General features: G+C 48.4%; 1 protein-coding gene and 1 non-coding gene across 11 annotated transcripts in view; both read right to left on the bottom strand.

Moving 5' to 3' along the window:
- SH3PXD2A (SH3 and PX domains 2A) overlaps positions 1 to 25,072 on the bottom strand; it is a 261,628-nt gene that overhangs the window by 147,919 nt on the left and 88,637 nt on the right. For 8 of the 10 annotated variants that reach the window (XM_084995268.1, XM_021072763.2, XM_021072764.2 and 5 more), the window contains one exon: positions 13,214 to 13,289. In XM_084995268.1, the coding sequence (XP_084851394.1) occupies positions 13,214 to 13,289 (76 nt within the window). Of the gene's footprint in view, positions 1 to 13,213; positions 13,290 to 13,820; positions 14,123 to 25,072 lie in introns of those variants that run through there. The other 2 variants (XM_084995269.1, XM_013983698.3) reach the window with 2 other exon arrangements.
- On the bottom strand, positions 14,331 to 14,437 carry LOC146397035 (U6 spliceosomal RNA). Its single transcript, XR_014828622.1, has one exon. It is a non-coding gene; the product is annotated as a U6 spliceosomal RNA (small nuclear RNA).

The raw sequence follows: 25,072 nt of genomic DNA on the forward strand, positions 1-25,072 counted from the left end.
AGCTGTGGTGCAGGTCGCAGAGGCGGCTCCGATCTGGCATTGCTGTGGCTCTGGTGTTGGCTGGAAGCTACAGCTCTGATTAGACCCCTACCCTGGGAACCTCCACATGCCGCAGGTACAGCCCTAAAAGGAGAAAAAGACCAAAAAAAAAAAAAAAAAAAAGCTATAACCCTTAAGTAGAAATCTTCTCTCATTTACAATTGATCAATCTGTTAAAGGTTCCAAGCCTCACAAATAGCTCCTCAGAAAGCTGTCTGCAAACTCTCCCCTATAACCAGTTCAACAAAAAGGTATCTCTGGGCCATTTGGCTCACATGTGAACCCTCTTTTTAGAGCAAGTCTTTCTGTTGAAAGAGAAGGGTTCTGCCAGCTGCACAGAGCTTACTTAAGCCATCTTCACCAATTACCAGCTATTCAAGTTGTAAATTCATCTTTCAGATCAGAAACAAGAAGCTGAGATGAAAAAAATCTGTCAGAGAAGGCACCAAATTACTGATCACTTGCTTGTGTCAAACTTCTTCTTTTGGCTCGTTTTGAAATGTAGGTCTGCAATAATTGTTTTATACAGAAGAGCAAAAGATGCTCCTTTAAAATCTCTGGGGTTTTTTTTTTTGGGGTGGGGGGTCTTTACCATTTTGCTGGTGACTCCTTAAAAGAGATCCAAATCTTTTCCCCTCCTAACAGTACAAAACAAGCAGACACGTAGACTTTAGACACACTCGTGCCATGCCACTGTCCAAATCACCAGAGGTCCCTTGGCCAGCCTCTCCTATCTCCAGAGATTTCTGAAATAAAAATCTTAGCAATCGCCTTGGACCCAAACGTCATCTCTTTTTGGAAGGGAGGAGAGAGTGTTCTGATTTACATCTAAGGATGGAGTATGGCTGGGGCCCCGGCATCCTCCTAGTTAGGCTGGTGATGGTGGATGGAGGCTGTGCTGTGACTTACACCCCCATTTCACAGGGAGCTGTAAACAGGCAGGCAAATATGCGTGGGGAGGTGAGACCAATAAACCAGCTCTCACAGGTTACCTACGTGAAGCCTCGTCTCCCATGCACCTCCACCTTAGGTCAGAAATTGACTTGTCAACACAGGTTCAGTGGTTTATAGTCTGAATGACCTGAATGCAACCAAACTCCCAGGAAGTGCTGAAGGCAATCAGCCAGGCTACTGGAGGGCCTCATGGACCCTGAAACAGTGCTTCTTAAGTTTCCCTGTGCATACAAATTGCCTGTGAGTGTCATTAAAACACAGACTGTGACTCAGTGGGTCTAGGGTCTGGCCAAGACTGCATTTCTAACAAGTCCTCAGGTGATGCTTGGGCTGCTGATCTGCGAACTATATTTTGAGCAGCAAACTCTGAAAGGCCCAAGACTACCTATAAGACCTGACTCAAGGTCCCAGAGAGACAGCTCAGCCTTTTCTGCCTGGCACTGGACTGAGAATCCCCAAATCATCATCATATATTGGGTGCTTGATGTGCGCTTCACAGATAACATTTCATTTGATGCTCTCAACAGCCCTGGGGGTATCTCGCCGATGAGGGTGGCAATGCAGGTGCAGAGTTGCTGAGTAAGGCTGGCCCCCGGCTCACACCACTATCGAGAGGCTAATGGGGGTCTGACTCAGCTGTGTCTGATGCTAAGGCCTCCAGTGCTGAAATGCAATGCTTACCTGCCACTGCCATGGAAAAAGCACAGACTTTCAAGCTGCACAACTAACACCATGTAGAAAGCCCAGTGTGAACCCAGAGGTGTTTGAGCCCAAAGCTGGCATTTGTAACCAACATGCCCTGGGGCTGGCAGAGCTGAGAAGTCACTCAGCTTCCTTCAGCCACATTGCTTTGGAAATTTGTCCCCAGATCTGCCCCATTCGTTCTCAGTAAGGGGAAAGCCAGCTTTTGGGCTCTGGCCTGGGGAGAACCAGAGTCTAGCCTTTGCCCTCACTCCCTGCCCTTGGAGGGTAGAGAGGGGCTAGTGCTGCCAGCTATCCCCCACCAGTCCCCTGGTTTCCTCCTCTGCCCTCTGAAGGTGCATTCAGGTGAACAGACTACATCTTCAGTCTGTGCCAGCCCCTCAGGCCCACGGTGGTCTGGAGGCTGGGCGGCCTGGCATCTTCCTCAGTGGGCATCAGTCCTTGGAGCACTGGAGGTGAAAGGGGGGAGGTTTTTCAGAGCCTAGAGCAACTGTACTGCCGAAAGCCAGGCTGCCTCTGGATGAATGATGGATCAGTTCACATAGGCCTGGGGCATCTCCAAGAATCAGCTCAGTTCCTGCCAGGCAGGAGGCTTGGGGCTCTGTCCTTGGGCTGGGTCCAGTTGGGGTGACCTTGGAGAGCAGTGGCAGGGTCAGGCCAGGGACACTGTGGAGATCTGCCATCAGCACTCCTTACCTCCTAAGAAGGGGGCCCTGAGCTCCCTCTCAATGGAGCTCAGTGTTCTTCCTGCACCACCACTACTCCCTGCCACCCCCCTACCCCCTGGACCCAGAAGCCAGAGCGCCTGGTGCCTGGAGGCTCCTGGGGAGCCAGGCCGGTGGCGGGACACCCCAATCACAAAGCATCTTTCATATGAGCTAAAGGCTTCGGCTGTGTTAGGGAGGAGGGAAGAAGTTTCCTTTCACCCCCAGGGTGAAGTCCAAGGCCAGACTTAAGGGAGAGGTCCTGGGAAAATTGGGTCTGCATCTCGGGCAGGGCTGCCCTCGACACAACCTGGGCATCATCATTCTCAACCCCTCCCTCTGACCCCTCCCTCAGCCCCAGCCCCAATCCATCAGTGAGGCTCCTGACTGTTCCTGTGAAATACACCTCAGGCCTACTTCCTTCCCTGCATTGCCCAGCCCAGGCCATGCTGCCCTCAGTTCTTGCCATGCCCCATCCAGCCTCCACTGATCTTCCCTCTCCTCACTCGTTCCCTGTCCCTTCCAGTCTAAATCCGACCACAGGGCCTCAGCCTAAAACCTTTCAGAGACCTCTCACCTCAGCTCGGACAAATCCTCACCCCTGGGCAGCACGATGATGGCACAGCCTGGTCCCGTGTGGCAGCCACACTAAAAGCTCACATGGCCTCATCACTGTTCAGCTCTATCACACCTGAGCTCAGGTAACAACCCTGACAGTCATCCACACCTGCGTGTGAATTTACTGTGAATTCACCTGTCTGCCCTCTAAGCAGGAGTGAAAGGACTTGACCCTTATAAAGGGACGTTGTTTGGACATCAGGTAAGGAAACAATTTCTTCTCAGGAGGATCGAGGTAGCGCCATCAGGAATGTCACAGAGGTTTGAAATCACTAGCCTCAGGTGACTTTGCCAACATGCAAGTTGATCCCTGGTTGCTCTACTGAACTTCTAGTTCAACGTATTCAATGTCAGACCATGGTGAGCAGCAAGACTTACGCTTGGAATCCAGGACTCTGCATTCTCTGGACAGGGCATATTTTCCTGCATGTTAAATTAGGTGGGTTGACTGCAGTCATGAAAAGACAATGCATTTCTGTCTGGATCAGAGGCTTCTTGTGGAAGATACCCTAGGACACACTCCATTTGGGGCTGAGGGTTCAGGACGGGCATTTGGAGATCGGTTCCCTCCTAGAATTATCTCTGGACGAGGAAGACACGCAGCCTGGTGTAGCGAAGTGACCTGACTCTTTCCCTGGCCTTGAGCTGTAGGGATGACATGGGGGAAGACAGGGGATCTGATCCACACTGGCATTTTTCAGCCATGCTTGCAGCATGCGGAAGTTTCCAGGTCAGGACCAAACACATGCCACAGCAGTGACAACGATGGATCTTTAATCCACTGAGCCACCAGGGAACTCCCACACTGGCTTTCAAAATAAAAAGGGCCCTTGGCGTGGCCGCCTCCCACAAAACTCATTATTCCCAGTGAGACCAGGCAGTTCTAGAGCTGAGAGTGTGAAGCTCGTGACCCTGCTCTGTTATCACATCAGCTGGTCCAGGAACATTCAGCTCTCCCCACTTTCCAGCCCAGATCAACCATCTGGATATCAGCTCTTCAGAAGGGAGCTCCTTGCAGCTTCGCAAGTTACCACGGGAGAGGAGGGATCAGCAGGAAGTATACTCAGGGCTGGGGTGTAAGCTGACTCAGCACAGAGAAGGGGGGTGCAGGCAGAGAGCAGAGCAAAGGAGACTCACATGTCCTGCAGCAGAGCCACCTGAGGACAGGCAGGGTGGCAGCACAGACGCCTCGCCCTTTGCAGCTTACAGTGTGTCCTAGGCATTACACACTTGGACTGCCCTCATAAACCACGATGAACCCATTTGGCAGATGATGAAACAGACCCTGGAGGCCTGTGGCTGGGCCTCGTGGCACAGCTTCCACACAGGTGTGGCGCCCTCTTGTTTCTGGACAGCTTTGTGACAAGAGACATGCTCCAGAGTTCCCTGGTTCCCCAACTTCTGTCTGCCCGGCCTGCTGGGGCAACTCAGCCCCCACATACCCCACCTGCTTCACACACTCCTTGTTGCTGTTAAACATCCACGCTCAGCCATGCTTAGGTCATGGCCCCTGCTGTCCACTTGCTGCATCCCAAGCCCTGATCTGCCCCCGCCTGGCCTCTGCAAAGCAGCCTTCTTGGGCCACCTAATCTCAGATGCCCCAGGTACACGGCCTAGCCATTTTTCTTTCTGGCCCTTAGTACTACTGGAAATTGTTCATTCGTTTGCTTCCTGACCCCCCACTGGAAGGTGAACGTCCTAGGAACCGTGGCCCAGTCTACCCCGTTCACATCCCCAGCATACAGCTTGGCCTGGCGCACACACAGTAGGTGCTCAGTTAATACCTGCGGCAGGAACAAACACATGCAGCTCTTCCACGTAGCGTTCAGAATCTGCTACCAACAGCAGACCTTGGGAACCACCCGCCCCAGATTACAGAGTGAGAAGATGATTTTGGGGGTGAGGGGCAGTAATTTACAGCAAGAGAAGACCCAGTACTTCCAGAGAAGGTTAGAGGAAAGTTGCTTTTAAAACAGCACACAGTGCCTCTCAGGCCTATAATCTTGTTTATCTTTTGAAAACCCTGGCATTACCGGTAGACACTATTTTTCCTTCTTCATCACGTACAAAGTTTGCCTTTTCTTGCCATTCCAGGTCATCTGTGGGGCTCAGAAGCCTCTCAGGTCCTCTCCCCTAAGGGCTGCAGTACCTGCCAGCATCTCTGAGCTGCTGCCTCCCTTACAGCCTTCCTGGCTCTTTGGGGAGGGCTTTCTCAGGCCAGCGCCTGGTAGAGACACACAGAAACACCTACAGCCCATGGTGAGAGCCAGCTCCCCATCAGGCCATAGCCCAGCTCTAGTTAAAGACATCCCTTCCCCCTGCTTCCTTCTGTGCTGGAACAAACACCGGATCTGCTGCATAGGGCTCTGGGGGGGGCGGGGGCAGGGAGAGGAAGGACCCAGACACTGTGCTTATAATTCACCCAGCACCCTTCCACACTGGGGCTCTAGGCTGCCTCTTCACTTAGGGGGTGGTATGTAAACTGGTGAGTCGGTACCAAAGAACCAAGCATGTGTGCTGTCTAAAAATACATTCCTCTAAGCTTGTAAGGTCATGAGGCTGTCCACAGGCTGGCAGCACCTCCTTTGATTATGGTGATAGGTTCACGTTCTTTCTAAGCTAGCAGCTTCTCCATGCCTCACCAATCCAGGAGCACGTATACCTGTGGGTAGGGCTGACTCTGCTATTAAGATAAAAGGGCCTTCTGGAAGCTCGGAGGTCCAGTACCAGCCAGCACAGAGACACAGATGGCTTGCAAGTGGGAGGAGACTTCGTACAGCCTTTGCTGAGTGAGTTCACTGCTTTCTGCTCCACTGCCTGGCTTCTGAGGTCCCTCAGTCCCTGGTCACAGTGGTTTGCTTTTTATATCAGCAACTACACACTCTACTTCACTTTGCAATGACCATTTCCTCCTAGGGAGCCTCCTCGGGCTGGCAAACTCAAGATATACAGGAAATCTATTCCAATCCCAGGATGGGCAACAGGAGATGGATTTTCTACAATAGTCTTTTAAAACAAGGCAGAAAGTTTCATGTAAACAGTAGGCTGCCCTATGAGGCTGCTGACCCCATCATGCTTGGGCCAGTATCCTAAAGAACTTCACTTCTGCCCAACTTTCCCTAAAGCAAGAGAGCCAAGAAAGCGTAAGATACACTTGTGAGACAATTCTCTCTGGCTCTCTTGCATTTCGGCATGTCTTGTCCATAATGCCCTAACTGCCTTTTGTCCTGGATTATCTTTCCAAAGGTGTTTGCATAGCAAACAGCTTTAGAAGACAGAGGCAGTGTCTTGCTCTGGAGCAAACAGCAGGTTTGCACAGAGCCTTGGGAGACTGGGATGGTTTCTCTCCAGGGCAAAAGGGGTAAGTTTGTTTACTGCCCATTATAAAAGATGTGGGCTCCCTGAGACTTGATTCCTCTCCTATAATGTAACCCACTGCATGTTCAGGCATTGCTCTGGGCCCACCACGTCATGCCATGAGGGATTTAGAGGCAACGGAAGCTCACACAAATGTTCCGATATTCATCCTGCTTGCTCCGCCATCGTGAAGTCTTTTGTCTCTGACCCAGGAATCTCATGTTTTCTGCTGGCATCCATGAACGTGGGGTAAGCTAACTTAATTGGCTTGCCAACAGGGTAAAATCTCAGATCTTTCACAGTGTGTGGAGTAGTTGTGCTCCTAGTGGGGTCAATACTGCTGCCCAGTCTCCAAACCCAGGTCTGCCCTATTTCCAGCAAACTCAGAAGTTCCAAATTATAAAATATATGGAGGTGACCAATAATCACAGAAAAAGAACAATGGATATTAGATGTATGGAAACTGGTGAGTGAGCACAAAAGATAATTATGTAAAATATTCATCACAAGGCTACATATCTGTGCAAGATTATATGTATGTGTGTGATGACATGAATATGAGGTAAATACGAAAGATATGTAAAAATAAAAAAATAAAACTATACATAAACCAAAGAAAGAATTATTTTTTTAAAATGCTCTGCTTTGTAAAAGGATTTATTGGGTGCCTCTTCTAAAAGGAATAGCATTTAGGACACCTCAAGTTGATGTGATTTGTCCCCAGTAGCAAAATTTATACAGTTTTCAGGAATAAGCCTTAATGTAAAACAAGGTTCAGGTTGTGATGATGCTTGTACAACTATAAATATAATAAAATTCATTGAATTAAAAACAGAATAAATAAATAAAACAAGGTTCACCCCTACTATTCTGTTGGAGGTGAGAATGCCAAGAGGTCAGGGCTGGGCGTGGAACTTCTCAGGTACTATTGTCAAACCACTGCCTCCTTCCTAAGTCCAGCTGGCATGCTTGCTTACAAGCCCTCTCCCCCTCCTTACCATAAAAATCAATTACTTGGATCTGTAGTTGTAGTTAAGGGAACTGCACCAATATATATTTTGTGAGTTTGATAATGTATTGTAGTTACACAAGATATTAGCACTGGGGGAAGCTGGACAAGGGGTATACATACAGCTCAGTGGTTACAGGATGATGGAAACTGATCCGACCTCTCCTTTAATTGTGAATAATGCCAGCCACCCTATAGTTAGGTAGTAAAATTGGAGGGGAGGAGTACAGAATGCCTAGGAATTTTCCAACATCTTATGAATATAATTATTTCAAAATACTGTTTACAAAAATGCTGTGACTTAAGAAATCGAATAACCAATCTTGTTAGCATCATAATTAAATGAAGTCAGTACTCTGAAAAGCCCTGGGGCTATCCTATTTTTAATCATATTAAAATAGTATGCACTAAATGGTTTAAGTGCCACACACATACAAAAATCAATGACTCCGACTGCAGTGACCTCAACCACTCAACGATAGGAGAGGTCCTTTAGAGGTCCCCAGAATCCCATGAGGTTCTGGTCACCTCACCGCCCACACGGTGCCCTCCTGAAGCATGAGGCAGCAATGGCAGCCAGAGGGACCACCAGGACACTGACTCCTCAGGCAGCAGGGAGGAGACATGGAGGCAAGAAAGGAGAGGCAGAGACAGTCTAGCCGAGGCTGGCTGTAGCAGCTCCTCCCTGCCGAAGGAAAGACCGGCATGGGAGGAAGGATCCCAGCTCTGCCACTTAATGGCTAAGTGATGGTGGAAAGTGAACTGATTTCTCTCTAAAATGCGGATAATGCCACCCACCCTGCAGTGAGAACTGGAGAGAAAGTTTGTAGAGCACCTAGCAGAAGGCAGGGCACACAGGAGGAGCTCATAAAAGGCATCTGTATAGAAGGGAGAATGGGCCCAATTCAGGATCCATCAACGAGGATGTGTCCACTCCCGCAACAGAAATCTGAGAGAAGCAGGGGAGGGCCTGTCTCAAAGGGTCAGCCAAAAAGAGCCAGGGGCGCCTCCCTCGCTTTCCCTTAACATGGGGTTGGGAGGCATCAGCAGGCCTGGAAGGGGTCCCTCCCCTTCCACTGAACCCCACCTACCTCCACCCCTCAGGGCATCTGGGCCTGGGGGTAACTCTCCTCCTTCCAGCCCCCAAATCTCTCCAGGGATGCCTTGCTGGAGAACTGCCTGCCCCGCATGGGGTCCCTAACTTCTCTGTGCCCCTCCCATGAGCTCGGCAGACCCCATCAACCTGGATCTTCACCCCCTGGTCCTTGTGGTCAGGACCCAGAAAGCGGGTTCCAGCCCTGGTGGAAACAACTAGGGGGGCATTTTTCATTAAGAGCCTTTCCCCTACAAACATTTTATATAGGATTTGATTGATATGCAAATGTCAGGCCAAGGAGCTGGGAAAAGGACTGTTAACCAGCCCCCCATCTCAGTGGCCCTGCTCACAGCCTCTCATGCAGCTGTGGCCCTGACTCTGGCCACACTCTGGGACATTCCACCTGTTCCCCTAGAGCCATGGGCACATCTGTGGTGAGCTTCTCCTGGGGTGGCCACAGAAGTCTGGGGCCCTCACCGCTCTTCAAACCCACAGGCTGACCCTGAACTCAGGCCATATGCTTCCCAGACATGCCACAAGCCTGTATCCTAGATCCTAAGATCCACAGCTCAAGTACAGAATTTTCTGCCAGGATCTGACTGGCAGATGAGCAAGCCTATAATCACATGGGCCACGGATTCCCTCTCCTCTCAATTCCTCTGCTTTCTCTGCCACTTCCAACAGCTAAATGTCTATGAGCTCCCACCCAGGAGCCTGCAGCCAGGTGAGCCAAAGCATACCAGCCAGCCTCACGTTCCACAGATGGTCCCAGCCCCTACACCCAGGTAGCAGAAATGTACATCACATCCTATCACCTCCAAAGCTAAAACTGAGCCCCGCCCCCCCCCCCCCCCCCCGGAGACAGCAGGTGCTGCGTGCTTCCTTCCCTTAGGTCTTCCTTGCTCTGAAATTCCAGGCATAGCAAAGGGCTGGCAGGGCTGTTCCCGAGGGTGGCTGCTACCTCCCAGGGGTTTAGGAGAAAAGGCTGCTGGATTACCTCAGAGTCTTTGAATTTTCTGAGGTTCTGCGGAGTCACTGTTGCCCAGGGCTTAGCCTGAGGGCCTCAGCAGATGACTGCAGATGCTCTCTCCAAAGGCACAGAGGTCAAAACAGAGACTCAAGCTGGTATTAGGTAAAAGAGTGTACCTGTAGGTGCCCTGTCTAGCCCCTTACCAGCTGATGCTCCAGCCCACACACTGTGGTTGTTGGCTGCTTAAGGGCTCACGGCTGCCCCTTCTCCAGAGGCACAACCTCAGCCCTCAAAAGTGCCTGCCCACAGTTCACACTTCTGGAGGAGGAGCTGCTCATAGATCCTAATGACTGATATGCTGCTATGGGGGGTATAAAAGTTGTCCGCTAAGATGGGACAACTCTGTGGTGCCATCCACCCTCCAGAGCTGCTCGTGGGATCAGGCTGAGGCCAGACTTAGCTGTACCGCCTTCTCTGCCCAGTGTCTCCCCTGCCCTGTGCTACTTTCCTCACTCTCCTTGGATGTTCACCGGAGAGCAGCCCTCAAAAGCCAACTTGCCTAAGAATCCCCGTCTCAGGCTCTGCTTTTAAAGAACCTGACCCAAGACAGGCAACACTCATCACTGCCCTTCTCTGTCTCCCCCGCTGCCCCCTGCCACCTCCAGGGGGACCCTGTTTGATTCAGAGTTGTGGGGAGGGTTGGGACCCCTCATGCCCCCTCAGCCCTCTCTTGCTTGGTTCTGATTATGTCGGACTATTTTTCTTCCATCTTTTTCCTTCCAAGCTGAGGAGTGAGCAAAGGATGAAAGGGTTAAGCTCGTTCCCAGTGGGCAGGGGGAAAACCAGGGACAGGGCTTAGGAGTCTCAGGGTGGGATTCCAAATGGCTGCAGTGTCCATTCTGAAGTCCTGGAGAGCAGTGAGCAAAAGGGAAGCTTGGAGAGAGAGCTCCGCTGAAGGAAATGGAGATGCAGAAAAGCAGGAGAAAAAGGAAATTTACTGTAGGATGCAAGGAGAGGAGAGGGCCAGTCACCTCATTCCCCTAGACAGTATCACCCACTGCACACAGATTACAACTCTAAGGGGCTGGCTGGGTCCCGTGCTTGCATTTTCCTAGGAGTTGGGGACAGCAAGGGGGCAGCTGTCTTTATTGAGAGCTGTCATTTATTGAGCACTTACTATAGGGCAGGCACTGTGCAAAGCACTTTACTTGAATCCTTTCAATCCTCACCCACAATCCTAGAAGCAAAAACTTCTCTGAAATTCAGAGAAGTCTCAGTCCTGCAGCAGCAGCTCATGGGTTATCCTCATCCTGGGGTGGGTGATGTGAACGGGAGCCCTGGCTCAGAAGTCAGAGAGTGTTGGTGTTGGCTACACTTTCCAGCTCTGTGGCTTATGCAAGTCTAAGATGTGCCCTTGGCCTCAATTTCCCAGTCAGTAAAATGGGGACAATAACCTCACTACGAGGATCGACTGAGATGACATACATGAGGGTGCTGTGTAACACGCTGAGCGCAGGTCAGGAACTGGTGGTCACAAGGGCTAATCACTGATTTGGCCTCTGCTGGGGACCAGCCATCGTTCTAAGCACCTGAGATGTATTAATTCATTCGATCCTTCCAACAGCCCCATGAAGCAGATATGTTATCATCCTTATTTTCCAGATGACGAAACGGAGGCACAGAAAAAGCAATACAATTGGTAACCACCAGAGTCAGTATTTCCAGGGGTAAACCATGCCGTCTAATTCCTGAGACTTTGGACGATGGCAGCAGCAGGACAGGAGCCATGCACATCACTCCCCTCAACCCCGCCCATCCTTCGAGGTCAGCTCCACGCCCCCCAGTTCAGGAGATTTTCGCTGCCTTGGGCTTTCAGTGAGCTCCTTCTCCACTCAAATTGGCATTTCACAGTGGAAGGGAGGTAGAAATTCACATCCTGCCACAAGTGGTCCTCTGATTAGGGAGGAGGGCTTGTGTCTCTCACTAGCCCAAGGCTTCCTTAGAAGAAGGAAACAAACACAGGTCTCCCTGAATTCACCAGGCTACCCCAGTCCTGAGCCCTGGCACAGGCTGAGCCCCTTGTAAACACCTGCTGAGCAAATGGTAGTGAGGAGCTCTTTCCGTGGAGTACTGGGCACGAGCTGGGGGAGGGGTGGTGGTTTTTCTTGAGCAACAGGCATCCTACACACCCTGAGGCAGGGTCCACTGGCACCAGGGCCACATACCGGCTTCCTTAGCTCTTGGACACTTGTGTCCACAGCATCCTGGCTGGGCTCCCAGGTCCTTGGTGGGCAGAGCATCGGGACTGCACTGGAGCAGCATCTAAGGTCCTTATAAACCTGGGTGCTGGATGTTCCAAATTCCCTCAAGACTCGGTGGAAAGCCAGGCAGGGTATGAAAGGCCCCCAAGTTAAGTCCCAGGCTGGGAATGGAGAAGCAGTCCTCTGTGTCCATGGAAGGGGCCCAGGGCTGAGGTCCCTTATGCCCTCACCGACTCATTCTGGTCTTGTCTAGACTGTGGGATTTAGAAATTCTTCCCTGTAACTAAGTTAGTTCCCTCCAACTTGAGCATAAGACTCGGAGGGCAGGTGGCAATGCCTGTTCTTGTCTTCACTGTGTTTGGGGGGAGGGGTGCCATGAAGAGTAGCACCTTTCAGAGAAGAACCACTCTCCAAGGGAGGTGCCCCTGGGTGGGCTGTCAGGTCAACAAGCAGGTACCATCCACGGGCTGGCAGGGTGCCAGGAATTAATGAGACACAGACCTGCTTCCTGAAATGGTCCCACTGATGGCTGTCATCCTGGAGGCAGGTGGCAGGTGAGGTTGGGGGGAGGTCCTGGCCTGGCAGGAATGGAGGCTGAGGACCACTGTGAGGGAAGGACCCCTGGAAATCAGCCCAGCCCACTGGCTTGGGGAAAGGAGAGGCTCAGAGAGCCAGAGGCAGCACCGTCCACATGGTTCAGGGCAAAGAGCCCATTTGGAGGAGGAGCCCAAATTCACACCTCAGCTCTGCCCCTTTTCTGGGTGGTTACTTAAGTCTGTGAACCCTAACATCTTCATCCCTCGAGCAGAAATTGTAACACACACCTCTGTATGGAGATTTGTATACGATCACAAATTCGAAAGCACTCCATAAGCTATGACTGCCTACTCCAATTTAAGGCATCATAGCAAGAGCAGGTTATGATACACACCTGCGGAGATTCTCTCTAAATGTCACAACATAGTCAACTGCCTTAAACATGTTCCAAAATGTGGTGTGGTGATTAATGACCTTGTGACCAGAGTGCAAATCCTAGCTCTGCAGCTCACAGGCTGTGTTACATAAGCTGTCAGAGCCTCAACTGATAACCGTGCCAGGAGGGCCTGCCCAGGTTGGATGGGGAGAGTTTGCTCAGTTTCAGGTTATCTGTGATCACTACAGAGGCCAGCGGAAAGAGTTCAGCCTGCAGATTTTCATCCCTTCCTAGGCTAAGAACTTGATCTCTTGTGCTTTTTGTAAAAAGGAAACCAAAGTCCCAGAGCCTGAGTAAGTCCTCATAAGTTACACAGCCTGGAGTTAGCAGAGATGGCCGGGGGGGGGGGAGAGGCCACTGTGAAGACAATGGCTCTCGAAATCATGGGCTTCCGATTCCCTGGGGAGTTGACATGCAGAGCTAGGCCCACCCAGCCCAGAATTCCTGGAGTAGTAGCCAGCCTTCTCTTGGCCCAGAGAATGGCTGCATCCAGGGCACGCACCCCATCAGCGAGGCCATTCGAAGCTTACCTGGGAGGAAGGGGATGATTCTCTGTCTGGGGTCCTTCTGGCCACCTTCAATGGGAAACTTATCCAAAAGCTGCATCTGAAAAGCCAGACAGAGAGACAGGATTCAGAAGACTGGAATGGCTCTCGGCAGCCCTTCCCCCTCGGCTCCACTGCTCCAGAGTCCCACCATCAACACATGGGTGAGTGATGCCTCAAATCCCTCATTTCACAGACGATTAACAAACCACATGGGGCATGAGAGGGAGGGGACCAGAGCTCTCTATGCATCTGAACAAGCTCAGGAGGGCCAAGGGCACAGGCGGAGGTGTCTGGAGATGCCCCAGAGCGATGCTGGTGTAGTGACTAGCAAGCTTTCAAGCCAGGCTGCAGGTGGGGTTTCCAGAGGCTTCCTTGAACCCAGTTTCTTTCATATGTCACATGCTGGGTGAACCCTTCAGCCACCCGCCATCCCCAAGCCCCCTGGGCCAGGCTGGGGAAGGATACTGCAGACAGACCACCCACCTTCCAGAACCGCTCTGTGGAAACAGACCCAGATGTTGTTTTAATCGCAAAGCCAAATCCAGCCCATTTCCCCCACTGCTGGAAGACCCCCTCTGCCACTTCCTACCTTCCCACCCTGAGATCGCAGCGGTTTTTCCAGGGACAGACCCATTGGAAGAGTTTCCAGGGTTCTGGAAAGACAAGTGTTTTTTCTTCTGCTATTCTGGGCTGAAATGCTATATAAACTGGAAAAACACACAGGAGGCAGGATGGACGAAGCCACGGTCCCTGTGCGTGTATGTGGTTAGTCTCCCTTCTAAGGCGAGGGTGGGAGGTGGAGCGGAGCGGAAGGCGCGGGATCCAGCCCACTGTCCCAGCTGCGTGACCCTGGGCCAGGCTGGGCGCTTTCTCAGTTGGGCTTCAGGCACCTCGTCAGTAAAATGAGGAAGATTCATCACATGATATCTGATGTCCATTCCTTCCTTTGAATATTCAATTTTTTTTAAAAGTATAAGTGGTTTACAATGTTGTGTCAATCGCTGCTGTACTGCAAACTGACCTGCTGCTATACAGTGGTGAGGAAGCCCTCACGAGTCAGATGGAGATGCAGCAGAGTCATACATATATAAACATTCCTAAAAATACAGAATGCTTCACGAATTTGCATGTCATCCTTGCACAGGGGCTGTGCTCATCTTCTCTGTATTGTTCCAATTTTAGTACATGTGCTGCCGAAGCAAGAACCTTTGGAATATTAATATTATTGATTGCTTATTCGAAGTAATTATTATTATTATTATTATTATTGCTTTTTAGGGCCGCACCTGCGGCATATGGACGTTCCCAGGCTAGGGGTCAAATCGGAGCTGTAGTTGCAGGCCTATGCTAGAGCCACAGCCACAGCCATGAGGAATCCGAGCTGCATCTGCAACCTACACCACAGCTCACGGCAACACGAGATCCTTAACCCACTGAGCAAGTCCAGGGATTGAACCCACATCCTCATGGTTTGTTACCACTGAGCCATAACGGGAACTTCTATTACTGTTATTGAGTGTCTACTTGAACCACCAGGCACTAAGAAAACAGCAATAAAGAGATGAGTCCCTGCCCTCGGGGACTTTCCATTCTAGTTGGGGAAGACAAACAATACACAAAGAAACATGTTGTGTTGGGGGGATTCGTGCTATGAAGAAAAATGAAGTAGGGGAAGGTGATGGAGCAGAGTCGGAATGAACAGTTCTACAGAGGGGTGAGGAAGCCCTCACACGTCAGATGGAGATGCAGCAGAGACCCGAAGGAGGCGAGGAAGCAAGCCACAGGGGAGGAGGAGAATGCTCTGGGCAGGGGCTGGTAAGGAGGGAGCGAGGGGCCGAGGTACAGGCAATGAGACCCAGCTGCAGACCAGATCACAGAGAGGAGGGCTGGAGCGACAGGGAAGTGAAGGGGCCTCGGCGAGGAAGCAGGGAGACCCTCAGGAGCCTACTGATTGGCTTGGACCAAAGTATTCCCTTGGAGCCGGGGAAACGTGGTCCACCACTAGATTTGACCTGTGTGGTGTGTGTGCGTGTGCTTGTGTGCACACGTGTGCATAGTCCCATCTACCCTCCCACCCACCTCTAACATGGGATTTTAGGATTCTCTCTTGCACAATCATGATCCAACATACACAAGTTATTTAGAGCCCGCACGTGCAGGGTGGGTCATTGATGGATTCTGTTCAAAACAAGACAGAGATTGCACCATTGTTAACTTTCACTTCCTCGAATAAAACTGAACAAGAGCTGGCTCATGAGTTTTCAACCCCAATGTTCTACGTCCATCTTTCCAACATTCAGTAATTGTCTGCGACATGTAAATGTGGACAATGGGTCATAATACGAAAAACCTGTACGTAGGATTTTAATTAGTAGATTTTCAAGTAAATTCCACATGGAGTAGAACTCTTATTTTTCCTTTCCCCATTTTCCTCACCCATATTCTGTTGTGAATTACATAAGTCATTCATGTTCATTGAGGGGAGAAAACTAGAAATTACATGAAGCAGTAGACAGTCAAAAGAGAGCAACAGTCACTTATAATCCTTCCCTTTGAAAAAGCAACACTAATATTTGGGATATATAGGAGTTCCCATTGTGGTGCAGCAAAAACTAATCCAACTAGTAACCATGAGGTTGCGGGTTCAATCCCTGGCCTTGCTCAGTGGGTTAAGGATCCACTGTTGCCGTGAGCTGTGGTGTAGGTTGCAGACGCAGCTCAGATCCGGAGTTGCTGTGGCTGTGGTGAAGGCTGGAAGCTTCAGCTCTGATTGGACCTCTAGCCTGGGAACCTCCTTATGCTGCAGGTGCAGCCCTAAAAAAGACAAAAGACAAAAATATATATATTTGGGATATAAATCCTTTCCAGACGTTCTCACATGTAGGTAGATGAAATAAGTTCATCAATACTCTTACTACACATGGAATGGCATGGTCCCATGTCAGTAAGTACTTCTGCATCAGTATGCTTAACTGTGATCTAGAATTTCAATGTTTGAATGGGCCATAGTTGATGCGCCTACACCTTTCCTGTTATTCACTACTACATGTGATACCAGAGTGACACCATGTGATACCCTTGTCTGTGTGCCTGTGCACACTTTCTTAAGACGTTTTCTGGTTTTTTGTTTCACCTCGTTAAAAATCTGTGCAAACGAAGAGATGCCTGAAATCTTTTCCGGAAGAAGACTGAGGATAAATAGATGGACATAACTCAGATGGTGGAGGCCAGGCCTGGGGCTTCTGGCAGCAGCTTCCGAAGATTTCTGAGGAGGAGCACAGAGGTGAGGAGGTGAAAGGCAGGCCCAGCACCAGGCCCAGGCATGGCATGGTTTGCCTCCAACAGACTACTTCTCTTCTGAAAGAAGGATACTTGCTGTGCCCAGCAAAGCTGAGGGACTTACCCCAATGGCCAAATACCCCAAGCTTCTTTTTGGGACTCATAGGAGTTAGTCTAACAGAAACTTCAAGTTTCCTTAAAGCTCTGACATACATCCTGACTCCTCACTTCTTCTCCAGACCTAAGATTCTGAGATTCTCACTAACGGCACATAGGGAAGGTGGTGCCAGGAGGAGTGGGGCAGGTAAGATTCACGCATTCCTTCCTTTTCTCCAAAAACATCTGCTGTGTGCCTTCCAGATGCCAGCCCTCTGTTAGGTGCTAGAAGTAAGTTAAATTGCAGTCTTTACACCAAAGAGCTCATGACCTATGTCCAGAGCTGGGCTTCACAGCCTTCAACACACATATAAAGCACCTCTGCTAACATGTTAAAATGCAGGTTCTTTTTTTGTTTTTTTTTAGGGTTGCACCTGTGGCATATGGAGGTTCCCAGGCTAGGGGCTGAATCACAGCTGCAGCTGCTAGCCTACACCACAGCCATAGCAACATGGAATCTGAGCCACATCTGCGACCTACACCACAGCTCATGGCAACGTCGGATCCTTAACCCACTGAGTGGGGCGGGGGTTTGAACCTGTATCCTCATAGATACTAGTTGGGTTCATCACCACTGAGCCACAATGGGAACTCCTAACATGCAGGTTCTAATTCAGTGGGTCCAGGCAGGGGCCCGAGACCCTGCATTTCTACCAAGCCCACAGGTGATGCTAAAACTGCTGGTCCATGGACCTCACTCAATAGCAATGCTCTAGAGTGGTGCTGTCTCACTGGTAGTTACGACCCACATAAGGCACTGAGCACATGAGATGTGGCCTGTCCAAACTGAGATGTGCTGTAGGTTTAAAAGAGGCACCAGGTTTTAAAGACTTAGTACCCCCCCAAAGTGAAATATCTCAGTAATAATATCTGTTTCGACTGCATGTTGAAATTATAATATTTTGGATATATCAAGTTAAGTAAAAATACTTTTTTCTAAAATAATTTCACCTGTTTTATGTTCTTAAGTAGCTCCTAAAGAATTAATTTATATTTTTTCTCAGGGCTGCACCTGTGACATATGGAAGTTCCCAACCTAGGGATCGAATCAGAGCTGCAGCTGCTGGCCTACGCCACAGCCACAGCAACGCTCAACACTTAACCCACTGAGTGAGGCCAGAGATTGAACCCACATCCTCATGGATCCTAGTTGGATTCACTACTGCTGAGCCTCAATGAGAACTCCTACTAGAAGAATTCAAATTATGTATATGGTTCATACTATGTTTCTATTGGTCAGGCAGCTCTAGGGCAAGATAGTTCTCAGAGTGTGGTCTGAAGCCTGCCCATACCTAACAATTTGGGAGATGGGAGGTGTTTATTATCCATGCTGCTTCCTGGGCCCTACCCAGAAGCCTGTGAAGTTTTGTCCTGGTGCCGGAGACAAATAAGTTCAGGAGTTGGGCAAATGATGAGGATGTATGAATAAGATCCTATGGGACTGAAAGTAGGTCAGGGAAGACTTCCTGTAGGAGGTGAGACCTGCTCTGTCTGGGCAGAGTGACAGTCACGGTCCCTGTGCCTTCCACGCCAGGAGAAGTCTGAGTTCTCTCCCTGGGTTCACATGCCTCCGGGAAGGCAGGGGTCATCTGATAGCCTCGAAGATTTGAGTTTTCCCTCAAAAGGCCTCTTAAGGACACTTTGCAGCCGGCCTCTCTCCCATCCCCTTCTTCTGTAACAGATTTTCCTCTTCCACCACGTCTACCTTAGGCTGGACCTCCACTCGAAAACCCAGACAAGCCCATCCACGTAAAAGGCCTGGGTTGAGAGGTCCTCTCCAGAGCCATGAACACTCAGCTGGCCTGCCACCCTCCACCCCGAGCCCTCAGGTGCTGATCACAGGCACACCTGTCACCTCATCCCACTGCCACAGCCGAGCTTCAGCATCTGCCCTCCCTGTCAACCCCAAGGCCCACCGGCCGTGGGAAGAAGCCACACTGCTGACCAGTTGCTGGTGACATGTTCTCTGCCCACACACAGGTCACTGTTCCAACAAAGCAAATCCTTTAGCTCAGACTCCACAGCAAACCCAATACAGGCAGCTGGCTGTGTTTGCTCAGAGCGAGGGGCTCGCAAAGCTATACTGTTCAGCAAAGTGGCCGTGTATGGTACGGCAGAGTAGTGGGTGGCAGGATAAACACCTGCGGCCACGTTTGATACATAATCCAAATATCCCCCCACCTGGGGGGCCAGGCAGACTGCAAAGTAGGTTCTGTAAGCTGGTGGGTGCCCAGTTTACAGGGCTGGACCCAAGAGAGACAGTCAAAGGAAAGGCTGAGGGTGGTTATCTGATGAAGAGACTGCCCAGACCCTCTGTGGAGGAAGCCTGGGTGTGTGGGCAGTGGGAAGGAAACCCGGCCCCACAGAGCGTCCTGCTGTGGCCACCTTTTCAGGCAGGAAGTGGATTCCCTGTCACTCTGGCAAAGGCCTGACTCAGGCTGGAAGAAAAGCAGGGCCCATTGCCAGGGTCCTTTTTAGAGTGAGAGGCGTTTGGCTAGCGGAGCCCATCAGAATTCTGCAGCATGTGGAGGATGCCAGGTTGTTTATCTAAGGGGCGGAAAGCACGAGAGATACCGGACAGCTCGGCTCCAAGCTCTGGCCTCAGCCGGAGACAGCTGATTCGGCGGCTCTTCTTGGGCAGGGCTGAGCAGCAATAAACACTGGGGAGAGAGAAGGGTGGGCCCGGGGCCCAGCTGGGGCACATCTGTAACCTAAGAGGCCGACTCGTCGCCCTTCCCAGAGGGTGGAGTTCCCAGCAACTCCCTGCTTTGGGGCCCCAGTGCTTGTGACCATTTCCAGCTTGGGAACAAAGGGACTGTTAGTGACTACAACAGGCTGGTGGGTTCCCTGACCTAAAGATTTCCCTTGCAAAGAGGCACGGTCACCCCATCTCCCTGGGGACGCTGAGAGATCACGGGAAATCTCAGCACTGGCTTGTCCATTCTACTGACTCAGGACTTACCAGGCCCTGTGTCAATCATGGGGACACAGCAGAGAGAATCAGAGACAGAGCAGGACAATAATGATACAGGTGGCTTTTCTTGAAGTTCTCATCCTCTGTGGTCTGAAAGGTACGTCCCCATTTCCTTCCTTCTTTGATGGCCTTATCAGGCGACATCTGCGCTGAAGGCCTTTGACCATCCCAGCCGAAGGTCACACCGCCTCTGAATTCCAACAGCACTTGGTTGCATCCCCATTTCAGGACTTCACACAGCTTATTGTGATTTTTTTTTTTTTTTTTTTTTTGGTTCATGTGCATCTCATTGCCTTCAAGAGGAGGTATTCTTCCCCTTAAATGGTATTGGTACCCTTGCAGAAAACTAGTTCAAGATAAATGTATGGGTTTATTCCTGGACTCCATTCCTTTGATCTATATGTCTATCTTATTGTCTATAACACACTATCTTGATCGCTGCAACTTTGTATTAAGTCGTTTTCTCTTTCAATAGACTATTTTTAGAGCAGTTTTAGAGTCACAGTAAAACTGAGCAGGGTACAGAGAGTCCTCATATACTCCCTGACCCCAAACATTCTGTCTCCCCACCATCCAAATCCAAGACCAGGAGTTCCTGTTGTGGCTCAGCGGAAACGAATCTGACTAGCATCCATGAGGACGCAGGTTTGATCCCTAACCTTGCTTAGTCAGTTAAGGATCCGGCGTTGCCGGGAGCTGTGGTGTTTTTTGCAGATGTGGCTTGGATCTGGGGTTGCTGTAGCTTGTGGCAAAGGCCAGCAGCTACAGCTCCGATTAGACCCCTGGCCTGGGAACTCCATATGCTGTGGCTACGGCCCTAAAAAGACAAAAACAAAACAAAACAAAACAAACCCCAGACTAGAGTAGCTTATTTACTGCAGTCAATGCACCTACACCGACAAATCAACATCACCCGAAGTCCAAAGTTTACATTAAGGGTTCATTTTTAGTATTGTACATTCTATGGGTTTGGACAAGTATATCACACGTATCATCATGTATATGATGTAACATTACGGTATCATGTAGAATAGTTCCACTGCCCTAAAAAAAAAACCCTCTGTGCTCCACCTCTTTGTCCCCTACCCCCAACCCAGCAACCGCTGATACTTCTTCATCTCCATAGTTTTGCCTTGACTAGAATATCATACAGCTGGAATCCTACAGTATGTAGCCTTTTCAGAATAAAGTCTTGAATTTTTTAAATTAAATGCACTTAAGGTTTCTCCATGCCTTTTCATGGCTTGATAGGTCATTTCCTTTTAACACCAAATAATGTCCATTATGTGGATGTACCCATTCTCACCTACTAAAGGGTATCTTGGTTGCTTTCAAGCTTTGGCAGTTATGAATAATGCTGCTGTAAACATCCATGTGCAGGTTTTTGTGTGTACATAGTTTTTATTTATTTATTTATTTATTTATTGTCTTTTTGTCTTTGTTGTTGTTGTTGTTGTTGCTATTTCTTGGGCCGCTCCTGCGGCATATGGAGGTTCCCAGGCTAGGGGTCTAATCGGCGCTGTAGCCACCAGCCTATGCCAGAGCCACAGCAACGTAGGATCCGAGCCGCGTCTGCAACCTACACCACAGCTCACGGCAACGCCGGATCGTTAACCCACTGAGCAAGGGCAGGGACTGAACCTGCAACCTCATGGTTCCTAGTCGGATTCGTTAACCACTGCGCCACAACGGGAACTCCTGTACATAGTTTTTAACTCATGTGATTAAACACCAAGGAGGATGATTGCCGAATCGTATGGTAACAGTATATTTGGTTTTGTAAAAAAAACTGTCTTCCAAAATGGCCGTACCATTTTGCCTTCTGACCACCAGCAAATAAGAGTTCTTGTTGCTCCACATCCTTGCCAGCATTTGGTACTGTCAGTGTTCTTGGGTTTTCACCATTCTAATACGGTTATGACACGGTATCTTGTAGTTTTAATTTGCAATTTTCTAATGACATATAATGCTAATAAGCACCTTCTTCTTCTTCTTCTTCTTTTTTTTTTTTTTTAAGGGATGCTCCCACAGCATGTGGAAGTTCCCAGGCTAGGGGTCGAATCAGAGCTACAGGTGCTGTCCTACACCACAGCCACAGCACCCCCGGATCCGAGACACATCTGGAACCTACACCTCAGCAATGCCGGATCCTTAACCCACTGAGCAAGGCTAGGGATGGAACCTACGTCCTCATGGATACCAGTCAGATTCGTTTCCACTGAACTATGACGGGAACTCCTGAGCACCTTTTCATATGCTTGTTTACCATCCATCTATATCTCTTTGGTGAGGTGCCTGTTAATATCTTTGCTTTTTTATTAATCAGGTTACTCATTTTCTTTTTAAGAATTTCATAAAAAGAATTTTAAGAATTCTTTATATATTTGGGATAACAATCATTTATCAGATACGTCTTCTGCAAATATGGACTCCTAGTCTGTGGCTTGTCTTATCACTTGATGTATTAAGTTTTGAAATCAGAAAGTGTGATTCTTCCAACTTTGTTTTTCTTTTTCAGGACTGTTTTGGCTATTTGGAGTCCTCTGAATTTTCACATGCATTTTGGGATCAGCTTGTCAATTTTTGGAAAGAAGACAGCTGAGATTTGACAGGAATGCCTAGAATCCATAGATAAACTTTTGGAATACTGCCAACACCAAGTCTCCCAATCCATGAACATAGGATGTTCTTCCATTTATTTGGTAACACTTTTGCTTTAAAGTCTATTTCGTCTGATATTAGTACAGCCACTACACCTCTCTTGCTTTTTTAGTATAACATTTTCAATCCTTAAATGCTTTATTTCACTATATTTTTGAGTTATTTCTTAATGGTTGCTCTGGGATTTATAGTATACATCTTACCTTATCAGAATCTACTTTTTTTTTTTTTTTCTGGCTACCCAGTAGCATATGAAGCTCCTAGGCCAGGGATCAGATCTGAGCCACAGTTGTGACCTACGTCACAGCTACAGCAATGCTGCATCCTTTAACCCACTGCACCAGACCAGGGGCTGCTGATCCTGGTGTGTCACAGTGGGAACTCCTATTTTTCTTTCTTTTTTCTAGAATCTACTTTAACCTTTTTAAAAAAAAAAAAAGATTTTTATTTTTTTCATTTTATAGGTGGTTTACAGTGTTCTGTCAATTTTCAACTGTACGGCAAAGTGACCCAGTCACACATACACACATACATTCTTCTCCTCACATCATGCTCCATCATGTTCCATCATAAGTGACTAGATATAGTTCCCAGTGCTCTACAGCAGGCAATAGTTTGCATCTATTAACCCCAGATTCCCAGTCCATCCCACTCCCACCCCCTTCCCCTTGGCAACCACAAGTCTGTTCTCCAAGTCCATGATTTTCTTTTCTGTGGACAGGTTCATTTGTGCCGTATATTAGATTCCAGATATGTGCTATCATATGCTTTTTGCCTTTCTCTTTCTGACTTAATTCACCTAGTATGAGAGTCTCTAGTTCCATCCATGTTTTAGAATCTACTTTAGATTTATACTAAATTCTAGTGAGATACAGAAATATGACTCCTATGTTGCTATATTCTTTTTTATACTATTACTGTTACACATATTATATTTATACATGTTACAAACCCAGTAACTGTTATAATTACTAGTGGCCCTAGACTGGGAGCTGGAGGGACAGGGACCTCTGTGTTCAGGGCTGCACAGGCCAGGAGTAGAGCTTCTGTCAAGCTGAGATGGGGGTGGGAGTAGCAGTTTCTGGTTAACATGCCATGGACTCTTGCTATTCTTATTGAAATTTAGTAGGTTTTCTTAAATGTTTCTCCATTTGCTATACGTATGTTTGTCCTTAGGACAATTTCCAGAGGTTTTAATTTTTTTAAATCATTTTTAGCACTACGGTTGTTCCACCAGGGAGGGGATCCTCAGAGCTCATCATACAGCATTCCAGAAGTGCTCTCTTTCCAAGTTCTCTTTCTGTTCCCCCATTAAATCAAGTAAGAATTTAAAGTACAGCTAAGAACACAGTCATGATCTATGTCAAAGGATTCACCATCCTGTACCCTAGTCCATTAGGCAGTTAGTTATTTTTTTTCTGTTTCATGGGCCTCTCAGCCTTGCCCATGTGCCCACCCAGTGTGGGTTTCCCACCTCGGTCAGGGGTCATCACAGCTTTGGGTTTTAGAGATTCTCAGAATGATGGCACAACTCTGAACATTTCACATGAAGATATAAAAACAAGATTTGAGAGTGACTGAATAGCACCTCTAAAACAATTATTAGCAGATCCTTTTGGGAGAGGGGTTCAGTAAAATTCTCTTTTCAAATCAAACCCAATATAAAATCCTCATATATAATTTTGGGGCAGATGGCCAACAAGCACATGAAAAAATTCTCAACATTATTAGAGAAATATCAACTGATTATTAGAGAAATGCAAATCAAAACTACTATGAGGTACCACTTAACACCAGTCAGAATGGTCATCATTACTAAGTCCACAAATAACAAATGCTGGAGAGGGTGTGGAGAAAAGAGAACCCTCCTACACTGTTGGTGGGAATGTAAACTGGCACAACCACTATGCAAAACAATATGTAGGTACCTTAGAAACTACCATATGACCCAGGAATTCCACTCTTGGGCATGTATCTGGACAAAACTTTCCTTGAAAAAGACACATGCACCTGCATGTTCATTGCAGCACTATTCACAATAGCCAAGAAACAACCTAAATGTCCATCAACAGATGATTTTGTATTAAGAAGATGTGATATATACACACAATGGAATACTACTTGGCCATAAAAAAGAACAAAATAATGCCATTTGCAGCCACATGGATAGAACTAGAGACTCATGCTAAGCGAAGTAAGTCAGAAAGAGAAAGACAAATACCATATGATATCACTTATATCTGGAATCTAATATGTGGCACAAATGAACCTTTCCACAGATAAGAAAATCATGGACATGGAGAACAGACTTGTAGTTGCCAAGGGGGAGGGGGAGGGAGTGGGAATTTGGGGTTAATACATGCAAACTGTTGCCTTTGCAATGGATAAGCTATGAGATCCTGCTGTATAGCACTGGGAACTATATCTAGTCACTTATGATGGAGCATGATAATGTGAGAAAAAAGAATGTGTACATGTTTGTGTGACTGGGTCACTTTGCTGTACAGTAGAAAATTGACAGAACACTGTAAACCAGCTATAATGGAAAGAATAAAAACCATTATAAAATACAAATAAATAAATAATTTTGGGGTGTGTGTGTGTGTGTGGCTATCCTATCATTCCAGAACAACTTGTTGAAAAGACTAAATCACAGCCTGTTGAAAAGACAAAAATCAATTCACTATGTATGTGTGGGTCTATTATTTCTGGAGCCTCTGTGCTATTCTTTTCACAATGAATTACATTAACTTCTTTGTCAAAAATCAGTT

Source organism: Sus scrofa, chromosome 14 (assembly GCF_054392235.1).
Source record: "Sus scrofa isolate SSC_HxYL_T2T_F1_AM1 chromosome 14, Sscrofa_HxYL_maternal_Yorkshire_Landrace_v2.0, whole genome shotgun sequence".
In the NCBI taxonomy this organism is placed as follows: domain Eukaryota; kingdom Metazoa; phylum Chordata; class Mammalia; order Artiodactyla; family Suidae; genus Sus; species Sus scrofa.